Source organism: Stegostoma tigrinum, chromosome 4 (assembly GCF_030684315.1).
Source record: "Stegostoma tigrinum isolate sSteTig4 chromosome 4, sSteTig4.hap1, whole genome shotgun sequence".
NCBI classification, from domain to species: domain Eukaryota; kingdom Metazoa; phylum Chordata; class Chondrichthyes; order Orectolobiformes; family Stegostomatidae; genus Stegostoma; species Stegostoma tigrinum.
Window position 1 is genome coordinate 130,717,936 of NC_081357.1, and position 24,421 is coordinate 130,742,356.

The 24,421-nt window shown below is 43.1% G+C and overlaps 1 protein-coding gene across 12 annotated transcripts in view; it reads right to left on the reverse strand.

Moving 5' to 3' along the window:
• The window catches only part of dtnba (dystrobrevin, beta a), a 537,031-nt gene that overhangs the window by 383,702 nt on the left and 128,908 nt on the right, over positions 1 to 24,421 (reverse strand). For 11 of the 12 annotated variants that reach the window (XM_048530769.2, XM_048530766.2, XM_048530763.2 and 8 more), the window contains 3 exons: positions 21,641 to 21,726; positions 15,042 to 15,196; positions 1,599 to 1,704 (listed from right to left, as the gene is read on the reverse strand). In XM_048530769.2, the coding sequence (XP_048386726.1) occupies positions 1,599 to 1,704; positions 15,042 to 15,196; positions 21,641 to 21,726 (347 nt within the window). The remainder of the gene's footprint in view (positions 1 to 1,598; positions 1,705 to 15,041; positions 15,197 to 21,640; positions 21,727 to 24,421) is intronic. The other variant, XM_048530760.2, reaches the window with a different exon arrangement.

The following is a 24,421-nucleotide window of genomic DNA, read 5'->3' on the forward strand; positions in this document are numbered from 1 at the left end:
AAGATAGGTCTGGGACAGAACAGAGGAGGATTGACTACAAAGAGGCCTTCTCTTTGAGTACAGCCATGAGCAAGCATCGCTTTCACACTGCCAGGTATAGAGGATGCAGCCTCCTGTTTCATTAGTAGCTGGGGCCATTAGTATTTTGGAGCAGTGGCACCTAAATCTCTGGGTTTGCATTCCTCACTGAAATTTAAATGTAGTGGAGATGGTCAAGATTACCAAATCTATCCTGATAACCACAATGTTGCTGAGCCAGAAATGATTAACTATTTGTTAAAGATTTTTAGTGTCCAATAAAGATTTGAAGGTAGGTCTTCTAGACATTTGGTTTTGATTGAGCAATTGCTATCTCTCCAACACCTTTCAGTTAGTTACAAAACTTATAACAATACAAATATGGTTACAGCTGAGATTCAACATAAGGAATGTAAAAAGGAAACAGAATCACAACAACAATTACCCCAAGGTAGTGAGATAATGCCTTAAAATGTTTTCCAATGTGTTCAGGTGATCAAGGTACCTTTCAGGTATATTGCATATGTTTTTGCATAGATAACACAATATGGAACTGGAGGAACACAACAGGCCAGGCAGTGTCAGAGGAGCAGGAAAGTTGGCATTTCCGGTCTGGACTCTTCTTCAGAAAATTTTGAAACATTAACTTTCCTGCCCCTCTGATGCTCCTGGCCTGTTGTGTTCCTCCAGCTCCACACCTTGTTTTATCTCTGACTCCAGCATCTGCAATTCTTACTATCTCTGATATATTTTTGCATATTGGTGTTTGGCAATACAATTTTTTTCATTAATCAATTGGACCTGGGTGAGGTTGGCTGGTCAGCATTTACTACCGGTCCCAAGTAGCTCTTGAGAATGTGATGGTGAGCTGCCTTCTTGAATTGCTGCAGCCCATGTGCTGAAAGTGGCCTTTTGGGAGGGAATCCCTACTTTATCAGCACATGACTGTATTTCTGACAGATTGTGAAGATCTGACAAGTTGGTATTTCACTCTGGAATTTGAAGAGAATTTATGGCAACAGAAACAAATGAGGAGGGCAGTCAATACAGTACAAACCTCCATCACACTGCATTAACAACTCTATTACAATTACACAGCAAATATTGGCTTAGGGTGGAATATAGTACAGTTTTTGTTTTATTCATTCATGGAATGTGGGTGTCCCTGGCTGACCAGTAGATATTGCCCATCCCTATTTACCCTTGAGAAAGTGGTGATGAGCTGCCTTCTTGCACCACTGCAGTTCATGTGCTGTAGGGTGATCCACAGTGCAATGAGGGAGGGAATGCCGGGATTTTTATCCAGCGACAGTGAAGGAACAGTGATACATTTCAAACTCAGGATGGTGACTGGCTTGGGTGGGGACTTACAGGCGATGGTGCTCCCATTTATCTACTGCCCTTCTCCTTCGAAATGGGTTTGGAAAGTGACGTCCATGCACCTGTGGTGTATTTTATTACACAATCATTTTCATACAACGGTGAGAACTAATTAAAGGTGAGATAAGGCAAAGACTAACTTTCCTTCCAATAGTTTTTAAATATGTCAATATTCCAAGGTAACAATCTTAGAAACTTACCATTTTCCACATTGGCAAGTCTGTGCATAAGTGGTAACCATACCAGGCACTGTGGAGGGGGGTCAGCCATCATTGTGTCCAAAAACATATTTAAGGTAATTTTCTTCTGAAAATTAAGGATATCATTGTTTAGTGCACATATTTTGGCTTGCAATGCAGGAAATGTATAATTTGCTGGGAAAGATAATTTCCAAACTATCTACTTCTACATATCGAAAAACAAATATTATTCCCATTGAAGTGGATAATGTTGTCTCAAAAAACAGATATTATTGGAAAATTTCAGTAGGTCTGGTAGCATCTGTAGAGAGAAATTAGGGTCAAGGTTTCAGGTCCAGTGACCGTTCCTGAGAGCATGTTATCTTATTGGTGACGTCTTTCCTTAGATTTCCTTCTCTGCAAAGCCACTGCTTGCTTCTGTTCTCCCAACACAGGGAAGTGGGAACTGGCCACTGGCCTATCTCACTCCAATTCTGCTCCTATCTTAGTTGTTTCAAAGCAAATAAACCACACTTTTCAAACACTATCATTTCATGTGATTCTTTGTGAAGCATGTCTTGTTATTAAGACTTTTTGAATTTAAGTTATTCGCAATAAGTGAATCTTAATAACTATCATATTGGGTTATATTGTTGGCCTTGTTTGTTTTAAATCGGTACATTTTATTTGCAACCTTAGCAGACAGTTTAAACCCAATACTTCCTCCAGACAAAAAGCACCGAGTCTCAAAGTGTTAACAAATGTTCAAAAAGTGAACTTATATACATTGCAGCCATCAATTTCTGCGCATCAATATTGGCTAAACAACTGCACCTTGACAGAGAAATATATTCAGTATGTAGCCAGCTGTATCCTCCCTCAGTCAGAACAGAAAAAAATAGACCAACAGGCACAGGAAACGAGGATTTCTCTGCTTTTGATAACAGGAGATGTCTGGCAGCGGAAGCCACTGTCACTCCAGAGAAAGGCTTACATTTATCTAGCGCCTGCTCATGATCTCAGTGTCCAAACCAACATGACTGTACTTTTGAAGACAGTCACAGCTGCAATCTAGGGAAATTCAGACACAATTTCTTCACAGCTCTCACAAACAGGAACAAAGTAATTGGTCAAATAATTTACTGTATCTAATTTTAAGAAAAATAGCCTTTGTCAGGACACCAGGTGAACTCCAAATAGTTTCTTTGTTCTTTCTGAAATGTGTATGTGGTGTTTCCACATCAAGGCCATGGTATAATGTCTAAAATAAGAGATCACAGCCAGTACCTCTGGACTGAAATTACATCTTCAAATCACAGGAGCCAGCTGGGCACATTTTGCCTCAGATATGAAGCTGCTAACATGTGACGAATAGTGTTACAATCATTCTCTTTTACAATCAGTTCTGATCTAAAAGCACTGGCCATTCATTAGGTTTACAACTTCTCAAAAGCTTATTGACAAGATTTCGCGGGGCAGCTCCAGGTAAAGGGAGAGCCATTTTAGTGGTGCTTCCGTACAGGATCTGTGGGGGACAGAAAGCAGGACAAAGATGACAGAGTCTCTTCATCCAACTCAAATGAAGAATCTTCATTTAAATCAGTAAACACCAGATAAATTCACGATCAAATTACATATAGAATAGAAAATGAGTGGAAGGATTTTAAAGAAATATTTTTCATAAAACTCCAGCAAATGAATGAACTCTGTATAAATCAGATTTTGAACTCTTCACAGTACGTTATCAATGTTAGTGAAGTTGCATGACAGGACTATAGGCTTATTGTGTTGTTAAAATGCTGAACATGCAGATAGTATTCACTGTTTTCATTTGTTTTAAAGTCCTACTCAGAGCAAGCCCACAAAGCCTGGAGAACCAGGGCAAAAACAAAGGCAACAAATTACTCATTTCCACGTCTAATTGCTTGTTTGATTTTTCACCTCAATAACAGCGAGCATGTAGCAGTGAGAGATACTAGGAACTGCAGCTGCTGAGATAACAAGGTGTTCTGCTTGATGTGGAAAGTCTTCTTGGGCCTGGGATGGGGGTGGGGGAGGAGGTGTGGGGGCAGGTGTAGCACTTCCTGCAGTTGCAGGGGAAGGTGCCGGGTGTGGTGGGGTGGGAGGGGAGTGTGGAGCGGACAAGGGAGTCACGGAGAGAGTGGTCCCTCCGGAAAGCAGACAGGGGAGGGGATGGAAAAATGTCTTGGGTGGTGGGGTCGGATTGTAGATGGCGGAAGTGTTGGAAGATGATGTGTTGATACTCCCAGCTCCATCATCATAAAGTAGCCCAGGCCCATGTACCACTTTGTCTCTGCTAGTGAGAACAAAATGCAACGTATAAATGTATAACACATGAAATTCTTGTTATTTATGCTCAAACCATGGCATTGTCTGATATTCAAAGGACCAAATTGGAAGTAATGTGTGCCAACTAATAATGTATTTATACACTGTACACAGAGATTGGCATCAAAGGAATGATGAGAATATGGAATATGATGAGAATATCAGCTTTAGCAGTGAGAGTACATAGGCTGAGGGCTCCAGGCTGCAGTGTGCCTGAAGTATGTACTCCTGGCAGTGTCATCCCTGCTGTACCCGGAGCGGGGTCACTGCTGTACCCGGAGCGGGGTCATCACTGCTGTACCCGGAACGGGGTCGTCCCTGCTGTACCCGGAGCGGGATGGTCACTGCTGTACCCGGAGCGGGATGGTCACTGCTGTACCCGGAGCGGGATGGTCACTGCTGTACCCGGAGCGGGATGGTCACTGCTGTACCCGGAGCGGGATGGTCACTGCTGTATCCGGAGCAGGGTCGTCCCTGCTGTACCCGGAGCGGGATGGTCACTGCTGTACCCGGAGCGGGATGGTCACTGCTGTACCCGGAGCGGAATGGTCACTGCTGTACCCGGAGCAGGGTCGTCCCTGCTGTACCCGGAGCGGGATGGTCACTGCTGTACCCGGAGCAGGGTCGTCCCTGCTGTACCCGGAGCGGGACGGTCACTGCTGTACCCGGAGCGGGGTCGTCCCTGCTGTACCCGGAGCGGGACGGTCACTGCTGTACCCGGAGCAGGGTCGTCCCTGCTGTACCCGGAGCGGGGTCGTCCCTGCTGTACCCGGAGCGGGATGGTCACTGCTGTACCCGGAGCGGGACGGTCACTGCTGTACCCGGAGCAGGGTCGTCCCTGCTGTACACGGGGCAGGGTCACTGCTGTACCCGGAGCGGGATGGTCACTGCTGTACCCGGAACGGGGTGGTCACTGCTGTACCCGGAGCGGGATGGTCACTGCTGTACCCGGAACGGGGTGGTCACTGCTGTACCCGGAGCGGGGTCATCACTGCTATACCCAGAGCGGGGTGGTCACTGCTGTACCTGGAGCGGGACGGTCACTGCTGTACCCAGAGCGGGGTCGTCCCTGCTGTACCCGGAGCGGGGTCACTGCTGTACCCGGAGCGGGGTCACTGCTGTACCCGGAGCGGGGTTGTCCCTGCTGTACCCGGAGCGGGGTCACTGCTGTACCCGGAGCGGGGTTGTCACTGCTGTACCCGGAGCGGGGTCACTGCTGTACCCGGAGCGGGGTCACTGCTGTACCCGGAGCGGGGTTGTCACTGCTGTACCCGGAGCGGGGTCACTGCTGTACCCGGAGCGGGGTTGTCACTGCTGTACCCGGAGCGGGGTCACTGCTGTACCCGGAGCGGGGTCACTGCTGTACCCGGAGCGGGGTCACTGCTGTACCCGGAGCGGGGTTGTCACTGCTGTACCCGGAGCGGGGTCACTGCTGTACCCGGAGCGGGGTTGTCACTGCTGTACCCGGAGCGGGGTTGTCACTGCTGTACCCGGAGCGGGGTCACTGCTGTACCCAGAGCGGGGTCACTGCTGTACCCGGAGCGGGGTCACTGCTGTACCCGGAGCGGGGTCACTGCTGTACCCGGAGCGGGGTTGTCACTGCTGTACCCGGAGCGGGGTCACTGCTGTACCCGGAGCGGGGTCACTGCTGTACCCGGAGCGGGGTCACTGCTGTACCCGGAGCGGGGTTGTCACTGCTGTACCCGGAGCGGGGTCACTGCTGTACCCGGAGCGGGGTCACTGCTGTACCAGCAGAGGGAAATCCTTGATGCCAAGGACAGCTTGCAGAGGCTGTGCAGATACCCTGAAGCTATGTTTGAAGGCCCCTTGTGCAGAAAATGAATACTCTTCACATAATTTATTTTTATTCTTTTTGCAACTCAAAATGGTGCCAGATTGTGGCAACAAAACACTTCTCACCGTATTCCTGTAGATATACGTAACAATAAATAATTCACTCACTCCAAAATGCAAAACATACTCTAAACCAGCCATGACTCCAGCAGTAATGTACAATAAAATCTGGACAGCAACATGAGATGGTCACCCAAAGCTCCAGCAAACTGCAATGGTAGTGCAGCTTTAGCTACTCAAACACAACTTCTGTTTCTGTTATTCTTACAGTGAGTTATAGTTTAAATTTACCACTGAACATTAAAACCAGCTGATATTTAATCTGTTACTTTCAATCTAATTACACAATTTTAATTTCCTTTATTAAAAGAAAAGCCCAAAATCAAATCAGTTCTCAAGAATCTAGAACTGAATGATTTTTAGCAGAATTTATTTATCACTAATAAATCTTCATTTACTATCAGCACATATAATTGACAATAACTTATCTATTTTAGTCCATAAGCCTCAGTTGCACACCTGGATTCTGTAACATAAATGATTCAACATCTTAAATATGCAGTCTACTTGTTTAGACTTATGTTGACATCTGGGATAACAAGGTGTAGAGCTGGATGAACACAGTAGGCCAAGCGGCATCAGAGGAGCAGGAAAGCTGACGTTTCAGGCCTAGATCCTTCATCAGAAAAGGGTGAGGGGGAAGATTGTTCTGATATAAATAGAGAGAGTGGGTGAGACAGATTTGCTGTGGGAGAGAGAACCCCTGAGGTTGGTCTGGAGGGAGGAGGGTAACTTCTTCAGGTTAGGCATCCCTGGAAGAGGCTTCGCAGTGAGGTTAAAATTGTATCAGAGATGATGGGAACTGCAGATGCTGGAGAATCCGAGATAACAAAGTGTGAAGCTGGATGAACACAGCAGGCCCAGTAGCATCTCAGGAGCACAAAAGCTGATGTTTCGGGCCTAGACCCTTCATCAGAAAAGGTGGGGGAGATTAACATCAGGATTCATTTCACACCTCTGATATCGCAATGCTGGAGGGTTCAATATTTAAACTGCTCAGCAAAGAAATAGGCAATGCTCCCAGGGACATCATCTTTCACTTTATTAGCACTTGACTGTATTTCTGACAGATTATGAAGATCTGATAAGTTGAGTTATAAGTATAGTGCTTTTGGTATTTCAATCTGGAATTTGAACAGAATTTATAGCAACAGAAACAAATGAAGAGGGCAGTCAATACAGTACAAACCTCCACCACACTGCATTAACAACTCTATTACAATTACACAGCTCTTCCTTGAGATCATTCCCTGCCTGGTTAGTGATCTGTAGCAACAAAGTTGTAAACAAAACCCTTTCTTAGTAAGAGTTTCCTTCTTATGCAGGAAGCTGCAGGTCAATTTGTATCCATCAACCTGCTCTGAATAGACAATAATAGACAATAGGTGCAGGAGTAGGCCATTCAGTCCTTCGAGCCAGCACCACCATTCATTATGATTACGGCTGATCATCCAGCTTTTCTGATGCAGGGTCTAGGCACGAAACGTCAGGTTTTGTGCTCCTGAGAAGCTGCTTGGCCTGCTGTGTTCATCCAGTGCCACACTTTATTATCTTGGATTCTCCAGCATCTACAGTTCCCATTATCTCTGAGATATTAACACAAAAGGTTTGGGAAGAAAAGGCAGAACATCTGGACTTCTGAATCTGTGTAATCCAAGACAATGTAGACTATACTGCCCTCATGTGGAAATACAAAGAACCTGAAACTTGCGCTTACATCATTACACATACAGTTTGAAAGCTGAGTCATTACACATGCTGTAAAAGAAAACCATGCGAAAACTTGCTCTTGTATTCCAAATTAAAATTGAACACTGCTTCTGTATGCCAAGCCGGTTGTTGTCATTTACACAAATTAGCCAAAACAATTATTTGTACATCCTTTTTTTCTGTGTACATATGCTAAATTAAAGTATAGACACCTTTTGAATACAAAGTAAACTGAACTACTTCCTCACCTGAATAAATGGCCTGGAATTGTACAGACTATACAGTATTTAACAAGTGTGGCACAATTGAGTAATTTCTCATCAAACTGTTCATTCTGTTACTCCCTGGTGAGAAACGTGAAAACACTTGTAGTGATCAGCACGTCTCATTTTAATTATGGATAATACTCTGTGATGTCTCCCTTCATTTTTTGCTGATAAAATGATGTAACAATGGTAATGCATCCATGGCCAAATTAAACACTGGAGCCTATGTTTTCCCTGGAATTCTTGTTCATACTCTTAGCAACTGCCAAAACTTCAACTCCATCACACTGCAGTATAGAAACTTTAACAGTGCCTGAAGGTGAAGAAATAGTATTTGGCAATGTTCACCACGCACAGGTTTTGCATGACTTGTGTGCATTCACATTGAGGTGGGTTGATCCAAACAGCAGGAGAATCATTTGTTTTGGCAGATGTCCTTTTGTGATCAGGACACAATGGGGGTTGGGGACAGGAAGAGACTGGATCAAGTGATTTCATACACAAGTACAAGGTATGAACTGGTTACTTCTTCAAGAACAGCGCGTGTTTGTAATGATGTATAACAGTGTGTATGGTGTGGTTTTATGTGTGAGAGGCACATATGCCTGTACTGTGCCTGTAAGAGAGATGTGTTCTGTCCAGTTTCTCTTCTACAGGAGGTTGCCATTGGGCTGCTGAAATGCCTCGTTCAGGCAGGCAGCTTAGAGCTAGCCATGTGTGTTTTTTTTTCATTCATTTTTATTATTCATTCAAGGGAAGAGGTTTCACTGGCCAGGCAGCATTTATTGTCCATCCCTAACTGCCCAGAGAGCAGTTCAGACTCAACTACATTGCTGTGGGTCTGGAGTCACATGTAGGCCAGACCAGGTAAGGATGGCAGTTTCCTTCCCTAATTAGCGTTAGTGAACCAGTAAAGTGAGACACACGAATTATGACTGGGTGGGCTCAGGGCTCACACAGACCCAGGAAGGTTTTAATTTTGCTTTCAGTTAGTGAGAAGGTTTTTGCTGCTGCTGAGTTAACAGCTCGAGGTCTCTGCTGGAGTGAAGTCTCAGATAATGAAGTTTCCTCTTAAACATCCAAAGGTGCAGATTGTTTCCTTCTTCCAGATTGGAGAGATGTAGCACATGAGAACCAGAACTGTTTTGCTGAACTGCACTTTTGCCAAATGGTGTGTTTATGAGATGGTGCCAATATTGGAACAGTTAATGATTCGTGTTAAATAACACATTATCTTATTAACTATTTCAACTGAATTAAAGTTGTGCCAATTCTTCTTATTTTTAATACTTTAGCTGTGTTGTAAGGATAAAGTGTGTGTCGATTACAGCTTACTGGTGGGCCAATCGAATCACATCTGGCACACAGCACCTTACACCTGCTTTTAAAAATAACATAAAAAGTTAGGGCCTTGGGAATGGGGGCTCTGGTGTGGTCCATAACACACAGATGTGTTTAGTGTGAGAATAAGGAGGGATTCAAGCAAGAGAAGATGAGAGAACACAAATGAAACGCTTTCTAAACCAAACCTCTGATGAGATCTATCACGGTAATATCATGACTGCACCCAACTGAAAAATCTTTTAAAAATGAATTCAATTTTCCAGAAAGATCCTTTTTCTCATTATTTCTTTTCATTCAGTTTTTGTTCTGGGTACAAAAGCTCAACAAAGTAAGGCAGGGTCAGTCCCTAATCCAGAATGCAGCAGCTTCAAGCCCGCTACAGCTAAACAACATTAAGTAGAATCGTATTGGGAGGCAGCTCCATTGGCTGGGATTTACAAAGGGTCAGTTAATTATTTCTGCAGGCTGGATGGAGTGGCATATGAGGATCCTGTGAAACTCCCATCATGGCACACTCCAAAAGAATTGCTCATAAAATTGCAGATTCCACTGGGCAGTTCTCTTTCGTCAGAGGTCTGAAAGTTTGCATTTAAATCAGAGCATTCAGTGGGTTTCACTGCAGGTCAGCAATGCGTTACTCAAGAAAGGCTCAACTATTTACACCTAGTCTAATTCCCAAGTAACTGCAACTGATCCCCAATTTACCTCACACACCATCAACTACATCCCTCCCAAAACCTTAAAAATAGCCCCAGACCCTGACCTGACAGCATCCCTTTTCCCTCCAGGACCATGCAATCTGATTGACATTCACATTTCAGCTCACATCCACCAAATGAAACAGATTTTAATGTCTAACAGCTCAGTGGGGGAGCTCATTGCACCCTATCAAGCCCATACCAACTATCTACGGAACACCTGGTTATTCATTTCTCTGCTTATTATGAAATCTTAGTGCATCCAATTTGACAATACAGTGATTTTCGAAACATTGACCAATGTATTGTGATAACTGTAGGGCAAATAAAAACACAATAAGGTGTTTGTTTGTGAAAGGTGTTTCCTTCACACTGGCATTTTCTTGCCTAAAGACAGTGCCTTTATTTATTGCGATTTTTAGGACATTATTAATTCAGTGGAGGCAACAGGCTTGTGCACACCACATAAACACATACAAGAGGAAACAGGTGTGCACTCTCTTTCAAGAAGTGACGTGTTCCCTGGGCAGATAGAAAGAATACATTATTAAAATAGCTCCCCATGTCATTGTGCACAATGAGGCAGAGAAGCCTTTGCCCCATCATTACAGCTACACAGATCGTTCCCTATTCTGGTACACGTGGACTTAGAAAGTGCATAAACACACCTAATTTACATCAGTGCTGAAAAATCTAAAGTATGAGCACATGTTAATGAATTTAGTGCAACCACGTTAGTACCTGCAAAGGGTTTAGCTTCATCAGAAAGTATTCAGCTTGTTTCTTTTTACATAAAAGAATAGGGCTGGACTATTGTAACAGCTTATAAGACAATATAATGAACTGAAAATACACAGGCCATGGTCAATTCTACAGATCTGTTACAAAACCTGATAATTGTTTAAACACAACCATTAATAAATTGAGTTTTGAGTCACTTCCAAAGTGAAAATCTTGTTTCAGCTATTGACACGTGACAGGTAGTTGTATTCATCGGCCAGACAATATGTTACAGACAATTCAAATGTGATTAATGTTAAAATAGGCGTAACATGCTGAGGAAGAAAAAGGCACTAACAAACTCAAAACAAGTTATATTGTGAAATGAGCACGCTTAAACATTTCACATCTGTTCCAAATGGTGGTGTTCATACTCCACTGTTAGAAAAAAACACCATTAATACAATTGCAGAATCTTCCTTCACACTTGCTTTGGTATTTTTCGTAACGTCATTAAACAGAAGAAAATATATTCCATGCACATAGAAACATATTTACCTTCCAGTAGTGACTTATTGCCTTAAACAGTTAACCTTTTTTATTCACTAGTGGAATGTGGGTATCTCTGGCTGGTCCAGCATTTACTGCCCCATCCCTAGTTGTACCCTTGAGAAGGTGGTGGTGAGCTGCTGACTTGAACCACTGCAGCCAACCTTCTGTGGGTTGACCCACAATGGAAGGGTTTGGCCCAGCAACAGTCAAGCAACGGTGATATATTTCCAAGCCAGGATGGTGAATGACTCTTTGGGAAACTTCTGGGTGGTGATGCTCCCATGCACTTGCTGCCCTCGTCCTTCTGGATGGAAGTGGTCGTGGGTTTGAAAGGTGCTGTCAGAGGATCTTTGGTGAATTTCTGGAGTGTGTCTTGTAGATAGTGCACACTGCTGCGACTGAGCGTCGGCAGTGGAGGGAGCAGATGCTTGTGAATGAGGTGCCAATCAAACAGGGGCTGCTTTGTAAGCTGCACTGATCCAGGCAAGTGGGGAGTATTCCCTCACACTTTTGATGTGTGCTTTGTAGGTGGTAGATAGACTCTGGGGAGTCCGGAGGTGAGTTACTCGCTGCGGTGTTCCTAGTGTCTGACCTGCTCTTGTAGCCACTGTGTATATCTGACAACTTCAGTTGGGTTTCTGATCCAAGGTAACTCCCAGAATGCTGATAGTGGGGAATTCAGTGATGTTAACATCAATGAATATCAAAGGGTGGTGATTAGATTGTCTCTTATTGGTAATGGTCATTCCCTGGCATATGTGAGGCACGAATGTAACTTGTCACTTGTCACCCAAGCCTGGATATTGTCCAGATTTTGTTGCATTTGGACATGGACTACTTCAGTATCTGAGGAGTCACGAATAGCGCTAAACGTTGTGCAATCATCAGCAAATATCCCCACTTCTGATGGAGGGAAAGTCATTGATGAAGCAGCTGAAGATGGTTGGACCTGGGACACCAACCTGAGGAACTCCTGCAGAGATGTCCTGGTGCTGAGAAGACTGACCTCCAACAACCTCAATCATCTTCCTATGTGTCAGGTATGACTCCAACCACCGGAGAGTTTGTCCACTGATACCAGTTTTGCTGGGACTCCTCGATGCCACACTCAGTTGAATGCAGCCTTGATATCAAGGGCTGTCACTCTCACCTCACCTCTGGAATTCAGCTCTTCTGTCCATGTTTGAACCAAGGCTGTAAAGAGGTCAGGAGCTGATTGGCCCTGGGGACCTAATTGGGCAATTTTCCAAAATGTTGGAATGGTAAAAGTAACAATAACAAAACAAACTACTGCAGATGTTGGAACTCTGAAACAAACACAGAGTGCTGGAGAAACTCCACAGGAGGCCTGACAACATCTGTGATGAGAGACAGAATTCATGCTTGAAGTCTGGTCAGAGCGTTCTTCTGTTCTGGTGAGTTGCAATCACAAACTGCCATATGGGATTATGCTGGTGTAGTAATAATGGAGACCTGGATCTCGAAGGGACAGAGGATGTTAAATAATCTTGGCTATGAGGGATTCCAAAGATAAGAAAAAAGGGACAGTCGTTATTTTGGTTAAGGAGAATGTTGCAGTATTGGAATAAATCAACTGGGTAGAACTAAGGAACAAGAATGGCACGATTATATTATTTGGCATTACCTATAGACCAGCTGGCAGGAAGGATATAGAGGAACAAATGTGCAATGAAATTACAGGATGGCGTGACCATTATGGAGCAATTGTAATGGTGACTGTAGCCTGTGTTGCTGGTGGTGCAGAGGGCAGCGAGGAACTGGAGCTTTGAGATTGTGTCCAGGAGAATTTCCTGCAGCACAATGTGCCAAATACAAAGAGAGGCTTAGGAAGACTCAGTACTTCAGAATGAGGTGAGCCATGAGGCATTGGAGGTGGAGTGGGGGCAGGGGGAGCGATGGGCACGGTTGAGAGACAGTGGTCACTCACTGTATCACATCCTTGGGATGACAGTAGAAAATGACATTGGCCAGTCAAGAGTAAGAATTATCAACTCCACTGGGGAAGTGAAAACAGGAACACAAGAGCGAAAAAAAAACACTGGCAGGAGGCTGAGAGGGAAATCCCACAGCCTTCTAAAATCACATCAATAACAAAAATGAGGTGAAAGGAGAAATAGAGCTGATTATGGACCAAAAAGGGGATCTACACATGGGGACAACAGGCATGATTGAGGGAATAAATGAATATATTGCATCTGTCTTTCCTTCTGTGGTCATTGTTGCGAGGGCACAGTTACAGAGGAGGAAATACAGTCCTTGGATCAGAGGACTTCCTGGGTCAGCTGAAGCTCCTTCAAGCTGATAGGCACCAGGACTATGTCCAAAGATGTGCGCATTAGGTGGCTCGGCCTTGCTAAATTGCCCATAGTGTCTAGGGTGGGAAATGCAGATCTTGGGTAAGAGGGTGGGTCGGTGCAGACTCGATGGGCTGAATGGCCTGGTTCTTTAGGGGTTTGATGTTTCTATATTGAAAAAGTGAGACTGGAAGTTACCAAGGCACAGGCAATTGTCTTTCAAACTTCCCTCGATCTGGTGGTGATGCATGAGAGCTGGGGAACTACAAATATTACACCCTTCCAATATTTTCAAAAATAGGCCCAGTAATTAAAGACCAGACATATTCACTTCAGTGGTGGGGAAACATCTGGAAACAGTTATTTGGGTTAGCATTAATAATCACATGGAAAAAAGTGTGTGTTAATTTAAAGAGATAATGGGAACTGCAGATGCTGGAGAATCTGAGATAACAAAGCGTGGAGCTGGATGAACACAGCAGGCCAAGCAGCATCATAGGAACAGGAGAGCTGACGTTTCGGACTTAGACCCTCCAACACCATTCTGAAGAAGGGTCTAGGTTTGAAACATCAGCTTTTCTGCTCCTAAGATGCTGCTTGTCCTGCTGTGTTCATCCAGATCCACACCTTGTTAATTTGAAGAGTCAGCCTGGATTTGTTAAGAGAAAAGTCACATCTAAGTAACTTGCTGGAGATTTTCTTAAGAGGTAACACAGAATCTTGATGCTGGCAGGGCTTTTGATGAGGTATACATGGACTCCTGAAAGGCAGTTGAAATGTCGTGAAAGCAGATTCAATGGAGGCATTTAGGAGGGTATGGGTGATAATATAAATCAGTTCAATGTGCAGGGTTATGGTGAAAAGGCAAGAGATCAGCATTAAGTCAAATACTCAAAGAACCAATGCAGCCGCGAATGGGCTGAATGACCTCCTAATGCACTCAAGCAATTGTATGATTAAGTCCTGTGTCAACTTTCTATTGCCCACCATTATGATCTTTTCTGTCAAAGTGTAGACAGTTCCACTGTGAACTGATGGCTACTAGCATGCAGGATTGAGACTGCACAACTTCACTTCAGACCATAACAGCATCAGGAAAACAAACAAGAGTAGACCACTCAGCCACTTGAAGCTGCTCTGCCATTCCATAGGATCATGGCTGACCTGACACTCATGTCCATTTTCTTGCCTTTTTCCCATAGTCCTCTATTCCCAAATGATCAGGAGTCTATGTCAGCCTTAAATATCCCCAAAGGCTCTCCAAAGACTCTCAACCCTCAGAGAAAAAATTCCTCCTAATTCCAGTCTTAAATTGGTGCCTCGTTATTCAGAGACTATGCCGTCTTTCACAGACTTTCAGACAGCGCAGAAGATTTAGGTGAAGAGGATGGTTTCGGCTAAACCAGCAGATCACTTTTAAAAGATCTGGAGAATACTATAATTTCCAATCATGATCATTTCAAGCTCTCATGCACTCTCTATTTGATACACTCTGCATTAATACAAGGTACAAAACATTACACTGAAAACACAGATGAATGATGATGTCAATGAGCTCCATCAAAACTGCGCATTGAATTAGTCCAAACAACTCACCTGTTGTGGGAAGCAGGTCCTTACTGAGTGCTCCGTGTAACCAAACGATGGCCCCTCAAACACGGCCGTGGGCAACTTTAACACCTCTCGGAGAAACTGGTCAAACTTTATATACATCATTATTCCATTGGAATCTGATATCTGTGAGAAAGTATCTGGAATATATTTTAAGAAAGGGGATTGGTGAGAGAAAATCATGTGAGCAAATGTTAATAATGGAAACATTAACGAAATGCATGAACCGAGAACAGGTTCGGGTTTGAACACAACTCCCTGTCAGAACGGATCCACTGGGCAGTTGTTAATCTGAGGCTGTAGCATCAACTATCACTATGTAGGAGCGCCCAGTGATGATCACTGGGGCATAACTGTGTAACTACCCGTGATTACACTGTGTCCCAGGATTACCTCCTCTTTATCAATTTTAGCCTGCACCCTCTAGGATGAACATTATCAAATGTATTCTGAAGATTCATGGACAACTGAAACATGCATGCGCCACTACATGAATAGGCAGGAAATACAGGGATATGGACCGTGTAGAGGCAAAGGGTTTTTTGTTTCAAAAGGCAATGTGGGTTGGCGCAGGCTTGATGGGCCAAAGGGCCTGTTCCTGTGCTGTACTTTGTTAAACTGACTCCGCTAAATATTGTACTCAGAAAACTAAATTCCCGAATTCAGTTTATACATCCCCTGGTGTTTATTTACTCTGCTCCACATAATGGATTTGAGCAAGTGTTCCACCCTGCTATTTTATCTGGAGTACAGTTATTTGGTTTGTCTATTTCACTCTCTTTAAACAATTTTATAATACTCGCCACTTTCCAGTCATCTCCATAAATCCAATTAACTTTACAAAAGTTTAATTAAGCTTGTTTTTTTTATTAAAATAAATCCTCATTGGGAATCATTTAGGACTGTATTTTTGTCTGGCTTCAACCCCATTAGTTAACCCATGACTTCATTACAGTTGAGGCAAGTGTTCAATATACTGCCTCTTGCTCCTTCATTTCTTGAAGGATATCCTCCCACTCCACTAAGAAAACTGTAGAAAAAGTAACCCATCATCGGCAGAGGAAATAGCTTGTATCCCACCCATCCTAAGATAAAAACCATTAGCACCTCCTACAAGGAATGCTTCAAACAACTTCAGACATTTGCTGCCCCAGTTAAGTACCATTTTGATTAAATATCAAGTATCAATATTCCAAGTGAACATTTTAATTTAATCAAAAACTTTGAAAAAATTTCAGTCAGCACTTCAACACTCCCAACAAATTCTTCATCAGAACAAACTGCGGTGAGAAACATGCAGCCTACCGGTTGGTGAACAATGCATTTGGCAGCAAGGATCTGAGTCTTTGGGCGGGGGGAGAAATGACAAAAGGAGAAAGGAGACCTGACATTTTAATTCACAACCACATTGGCAAATGTTCCTGCAACTCTGTGCACTATTTTATGTATGTTTTTCTACATTATTTCATGAAACCCATTGATTGATTGCAGTGTTTACACATGAAGCAGTCAGGCAACCAGAGAAGCTAACTAACAGCATTGATGGTTCCAGGCCATCCCATCTTCTGTAAACTGTTACAGCGACCCAAACAAACACCACTACATCACAAGTCCTAACTCAACCATCTCCAGCATTCTGAAACTTTCCAATTCTCATTAATTTTGATTGCTGTCTGTGTCGGCCAAAATTTTTAAAAAGCACATCTTTTAAATATGTTTATATCTGAATGTTAACGCATAAACATTTTTGAAAAACAAAATCAATTTCAGGTAACAGCAATTAAAGCAGAAAAGTAGGGGGAAAGAACTCATTACACCAGCAAACACCAGTCTTGATTTCCCCTGCACTCCCTTGGTGGTATCATTCAAAAAATGCGATACATCATTCTCCATATCTGTGGTCCACATGTGCTGATCTACACACAGTCAGTGATCAGAGCTCCTCCGAAAGGTGCACTTCAGGACTTCTTGTGACTTTCAAAGAATCTTCATACAATAATGAAAGCGAAACTTTTGGACAGGTTTTAATTTCCAATGGACTGTGTCCAAAATCCTCCAAAAAACATCTCCAATACATAGTTACAACCAGTGCCCCTGAACAATTTCTATTCACTTACTTGGATATTTATCCAGGAAATGTTAGGTGGAGAAACACAGCTTGACCTCCTGGGTAACAACAGAACTAACCATACCTCTCCTCTGTAAAGCCCTAGCTCACAATTCACCTTCCCCAATTCAACCTGACCCTACTTCACAATCTGCCACTCTGTCAACTGACTTCACTTTCACCTATTCACGATCATACAGAGAAACTACTTCACGTCCCAGAGATTTTTAGCAAATTTGTGAATGAATGAAAACTGAGAAGAATATGGAAATCTGGGCCACAAAAGGATATAGGGCTTGAACACCGCCTACCCTGCCCTCAACAAACCCACTAAGCACCCAGCCCTACTCTCCAATTGAGACAATCCTTTTGTAGAGAGGTACTCTGAAAAACAATGATGTCCTCAATTTCTGAAAAGATACCATTCAGAAGCCCAGACCAAAACATGCAGCGCTCCACCTCAGGGGTAACATAGGAACAGAGTGACAATCTGACAGTGATAATGGGAACTGCAGATGCTGGAGAATCCAAGATAATAAAATGTGAGGCTGGATGAACACAGCAGGCCCAGCAGCATCTCAGGAGCACAAAAGCTGACGTTTCGGGCCTAGACCCTTCTTCAGAGAGGGGGATGGGGACAGGGTTCTGGAATAAATAGGGAGAGAGGGGGAGGCGGACCGAAGATGGAGAGAAAAGAAGATAGGTAGAGAGGGGAGTATAGGTGGGGAGGTAGGGAGGGGATAGGTCAGTCCAGGGAAAACGGACAGGTCAAGAGAATGGGATGAGGTTAGTAGGTAGGAGATGGAGGTGCAGCTTGAGGTGGGAGGAAGGGATGGGTGGGTGAGAGGAAGAACAGGTTAGGGAGGCAGAGACAGGCTGGGCTGGTTTTGGGATGCAGTGGGGGGAGGGGATGAGCTGGGCTGGTTTTGGGATGCGGTGGGGGAAGGGGAGATTTTGAAGCTGGTGAAGTCCACATTGATACCATTGGGCTGCAGGGTTCCCAAGCGGAATATGAGTTGCTGTTCCTGCAATAATCTGACAATCTGACAATCTGACAGTGCTGGCCTCTCTTTGGAAGGTGCAGTTTCATATTTCAGATACAATACCATATGATTGCCACTAGAGAGCAAGCAAACCCAGCTGTACTGCCCTCAATGTGTTTATGTTGAACCCTCGAATGATGTTGGAATTAGCAAACAGATTAAAATAACAAATTGGAGAGAGTTTCCATTTGTAGTAAATTCTGCAGCACTCTCTATTACACATTCACCAAATTTTCATCACCAGGCCACTGAAATATAGAAATATATACACTAAGCAGTTCACAATGTCTCACTGACACAATTTCAATCCTCACTCCAATTAGTCTATTTACAGTTTTTAATTGTAATCTAGTAGGGAAACAGATAATTGTTTAAAAAAAACTAATAAAATAAATTTAAGATTTCCAAATGTAAATGGGATTAATCACTCTGGAGTACAGAAATTGAGTATTGTCGAATAAAAGACACACTGGCCACCCTTCTTGTTACAGCAGTCATCAGATTAAAATTGCAAGAATAGCAAATTTCAAAGGGAACAGCAATTTCCACTGCATAAGAAGAGAAAGCTGATTGGCTGGCAAGTGCACTTGCCTAATAACACACTCCTCTCTCACAGAAAATATTGTTGTTCCCTTTGAAACTCGCTTTTCTGGTGATTCTTCCTCATGAGTGCAAACAAAAAGGTTTCAACAGCATGTCACTTTTCTGAATGATGTGAAATTGGGTTTTATTGACTTTTAATTTAAGTTGTTGGAATGCAAGATTCAGCCAATGGACTTGAAGCAATGACAGAAATCCAATATAAGATAACAAGGTATGGAGCTGGATGAGCACAGCAGGCCTAATCAGCATCAGAGGAGCAGGAAAGCTGGCGTTTCAGGCCTAGAACCTTCTGAAGAAGGGTCTAGACCCAAAACATCAGCCTTCCCGCTCCTATGATGGTGCTTGGCCTGCTGTGTTCATCTAGCTCTACACCTTGTTATCTCAGATTTTCTAGCATCTGCAGTTCCTATCATCTCAGAAGTCCAATATCTTCATGAAGTCTTTTGAGTTTGACAAATCAAAGACTTTCTACACCTGGTCAAGTATTGATTTTCCAGTGAATGAACTAAAAAACATTTACAGCAGCTGAAAATACTCATTTTCTTTAAGATTGTTAAATGTAAGCTCCATAAATGGTGAATTTATTCCTGCACATCCAGAGAAAGGCCTCACGATTAGACAAGAGTTCTGACGATTATTTTACAGATTGCTGGGTGTTTGCTAAGGGGCAAAACCAACCTGAGAAAAAGTGACAGAGTTCCTGCACCTGAGTCTGCTTACATCCAGGGCTCCATGATAGTCAGGCCTATTTGTAATTAGATCTACAGATCTTTGAAAGAAAGTTTTGAAAATACAAAACATGTGCAACTTGGCTGAGGGAAACATAATTAGGCAAAAAAAAACTGGAAAAACTACGGATGCTAGAAAGCAGAAAGACAGAAACAGAAATTTCCAAATTAAGAAAGGAGGAGAACACACCTCCATCTACATCAATGGAACTGAGGATGAGAGAGTGAAAAGCATCAAGTTCCTCGGAGTGACAATAACTAATGACATATCCTGGGCATCCCATGTACATGCGATGGTCAAGAAGGCACAACAATGTCTCTTCTTCCTCAGGTGGCTCAGGAAATTTTAAGTGTCCATAATGTCCTTCACCAGCTTCTACGGATGCACCACTGAAAGCATTCTGTCCGGCTGCATAATGGCCTGGTACAGCAACTTCTCTGCCCAGGGATGTAAGAAACTCCAGAAGGCGGTGGCACAGCCCAGTCCACAGTGGGAGCCAACCTTCCATCCACGGACTCCATTTACACAGCTCACTGCTGCAGAAAGGAGGACAACATCATCGCAGACCCATCACACCCCGGTAATGACCTCCTACAGCCTCTTCCATCAGGCAGAAGGTGCAGAAGCCTGAACACACGCACCAACAGGTTCAGGAACAGCTTCTTTCCATGTCGTTATCAGACTGTCGAATGGACTCTAGCCTCAAATAATTGTAACCTGCAAAGTAACCTGTATGCCCTTCAGTGTTTTTGACCTGTACGTCCTTTGCTTGCTGTGATCTGCCTGTACCACTCATAACCAAAGCTTTTCACGGTATTTCTGTATACATGACAATAAAATCAAAGCTCCATCCTGTTCTACTCAAGAATGTGTTTCAGTACAAGCCTCAGAATGGCATTGCTACAGAACCAGTGAGCTATCTGTTTCTCCTTTCCATGCCAACTACTCCATTGCCTTTCAATGGGATACCGATCAGTTACAATTTAGGGAGAGTGCTGTGTTTTGGATCAACACCAACTAAAGGTGGTTAACATTCTCCAAACTCAAAGTAAGTAGAACCCTTAGCGCCAATAGATAGAATGCACGTGGCTCTACAGAGCTCTGATAGTGGAGTAAATCAGACCAATTACCAAACAAATAAGCGAAAATTCAAACTCCCCTTCAATCTGTTCCCAATTAAAAATATTTTCAGGCCTTCTCTGACTAGGAATCTAAAGTCAGATTCAAGGGATTTTTCATTAACATGCAAAGCATGATAAATGCAAAATCTCAAAACTAATCCCTTAAAAATTTTAATGCCAGTTTGGAGATTTAATATCTAATGTAAACATGTTATTTTAGTCATTTTAGATGAAAACAATAGGCACAGATTGCACATAACAAAACCAAACAAAACACTGTAACCAGTTGAACCTCTAACAGGAAGCTAGCATAGACCATATTAAACTATAACAATTACCAAATTATTTCATCAAATTTCTGAACAACCCAATTCTGTTCCCAAGGGCCAAGCAGAAACATTCCTTGTTGAGTTCACACTCTGTGCTGTCCCGACAATGACTAACACAGCATGCATTTCAACAGCAAATGCACCTAGTGTGCTGGAATATTGAGTTTGAAGTCAGCCAACACCACTGCTCCCAATGTCGAAAACATTTTCTGGGCTCCCCCAATAACTTCAAATCGTAACAAAAACAACGTTCTGTAAAACGTTCTGCTTCACAGATGCTGCCAGACCTGTTGAGCATTTCCAGCAACTTTGTTTTTGCTCCTGATTTATAGCACTCACAGTTCTTTCAGTTTTAACTGTAAACAGTAATTAGCTGAAGCAGCGGCCAAGCAGCAGCCCATACCCATCACCTCTCTCTTTGGTAAGAAATACACATCCACACACCTGATTAAAAGCCAATGATTCCAGTAGAACTGGATTCTTTTGTGATCCCCGTTATTAAAAACTTTCTGACATTCACCGTCTCGGCTGAATAGTGAGGCTGGCCAAGGAAGGTACCAACCCAAAATGAAACAAATTTTAACCAGGGGTAGAGAAAAAAAGGAGGGCAATCCTAAATAAAAGCATACAACTAAATTCTGTTTTTACTTACACCGTAGTTTGTCCAGGATCTTTCCTCCACACATTGTCGCCAGTATAGCTTTGACTGAGAACACCGTCAACTTCCCATGACCCTCACTGTAAAAAGGTTATTGTGTGACACATTAGTAATTGTAGCCACTCAAACTCACCAACAATGTTCTCCAGTCTCAGCTCAAGTTCTTCATCTACTGCAATACAATTTTCATAGTCAACATAAACTAATACAACATGAGTAAACACATTTCAGCACCAATTCAACACCAATTTGTGCTCCTGAGATGCGGCTTGGCCTGCTGTGGTCATCCAGCTGCACACTTTGTTATCTCTGCACCAATTCTACTCTTTAAAGTACATAATTTGGAAGTTTGGATTAATAGAGTGAAACATTTTACAAAATGAACATTATTTTAGTCCATGATGTCATCCCATCAGTGTAGCAGGATCAATAGTCATTGAATGTATGATATGTGAACAATAATATGGTCACAACACTTGCAATTAAAGCTGAAGAAGGTCAGTTGCACAGCCTCCTTATGTTATTTAAATCATGGTCCCAACTCTGGAATTCCACATTCTTCCCACTGCTGGCCCAGGGCCAGCCCTCGGCCTCATTCTGTTCCTGCTGGAAGTAGGTATTTAAAAGATGGATTTATGATTGTCATAACTTTAACCCACACTCCATCATCACTACCCCTGATGCTTAAAACCTCACTTAATTTCTGTAAAGGTGAAGGTTTGGTAGACTTAAGTACTGCTCCAATTTGAAGGAGCTCCCTGTCGCTGATAGACAGAATTCAGGCAAGTGCCTAGTACAGCAACTGCTCTGCCCAGGACCGTAAGAAACTACAGAAGGTGGTGAGCACAGTTCATACCATCACGGAAGCCAACCTCCCATCCATGACGCTACTTACACAGCTCACTGCCACAGAAAGGCGGCCAACATCATCGCAGACCCATCGCAACCCAGTAATGATCTCCTACAACCTCCTCCATCAGGCTGAAGACACAGAAGCCTGAACACCTGCACCAGCAGTTTAGATACAGTTTCTTCCCGGCCATTATCAGACTGATGATTACACACCCTATAGCCTCAAATAACACTGAACTTGCTAACATTGATCTCGCCCAGCACACGCTCTGTGCAATGTAACCTGCATACCTCTGTCTAAGTCTTTTTGATCTGTTTATCCTTTGCTGACTAGCTGCCTGTACTACTTGCAAACAGAACTTTTCACTGTATTTGGGTACATGTGACAATAAATAAAATCAATGTGGCAGTTGACTTCATTTTCACTTTTCACTGCCAAACCCCATCTCCAGTGCAATATTTTGCATCGCTCACAACTGCATTGTATCGCTATGAACGTACCTAATAGACCATTCAAAATCTCTTTGAAGTCTCCAACACAAAATGTTCATCCACATCTGCACTTTTCTTCCTCCAACAATTTTGAGTCATTTTAAATTGAAGGCAGTTACCAAGCCCCTACCCCACTATCTCCACATGTTCTTCATTTTTACTCTTTTCAACTTTAGCAGTCAGCCATGGCCCTTCAGCTTGGCTTTTTGAAGGAGGATGAAACAATTGTAACCACACCCTGTAGAAATCAGTGTCTTCAAGAGCAGTGCTCAGAAAATTTGGAAGAAAGTCTCATGTGCATGGTCTTTCATCCTTAGTGGATACAAAATCTGCTGTGCAGCTTTCAAAATGCATCAGATCTACAAACAAAAAATACAGCTGTCCACGACACATACAGATAACTAGGTGGGGAGAATTTCAATGGAATGAGAACTCCGAGTTGGAACCAATTGCTACGTCTTGTCATTATTTTACTCTAATGGGGAATGAAACGTCTAATTAGGTGGTGGGTGGGGAGGCTTAGGAAATTTCTTTCCAATACACTCAAGTTTCATAGAAAAAGAACAGTTCTCTCTGGGTGCATCTTGCAACTTTTTTTGATTAAATATCAGTTTTATCACCAGATGGAGGCTCTTCGTAAAGAGTGATGAGGATATTATTGGAAAACATAAAGCCTTGGCTCTTCATTTTTGCAGAAGAGTGAACTAGAGGGCACACTGCTTCAACCCCAGCCCTGCATGGATCCCTGCCATTTTGGGCGAAATGCACAGGAGACAGCTAATGAAGCTTAATCTAGAGGAAGGGTGAAATGATTCATCATGCAAGGAGAATGAGGCAAAGCAATAATGAAGTGATGGCACAATTTTAAAGGGAACACAGAAACAGACGTATGAGCACAGCATGAGAAAACTGATAAAAGGTATGTTGGTCCTTTATTTTTGGAAAAACAATAGAAGACCTGAGAAATGGTGTTTTTCTTTTAATAAAATCCTGGTGAGGCTGGACTACTGTGCCACAGTTTAAGAATCTACTGTTAGCAATATCCTAGGAGTTATCGACAGAAACTGAACTGCAGCCTCTGTAGAAATACTGTGCTTACAACAGCAGGTCAGAAGCTGAAAACTCTACAGCAAGTAGCTCAGTTCCCATCTCCACAAATCAGGAGTGTGATTAGCAGGATCGTGACAGGTGGAGTCCTACATGGGTCTCAAGTTTTCATAATTTACATCAATGATTTGGTGACAGGAACAAAGGTATGGCAGCTAAATTCACAGACAGCACTGAGCAGGTAGGGAAATATGTTGTGTAGTCAATGTTGGAAGTTGCAAATGGATAGAGATAAATGTGCGAATGCACAAAAACCTGATAGATGGAGCATAACGTAGGAGAAAGTGAAGTTGGTCACTTTGACAGGAAGAATAAAAAGTGACA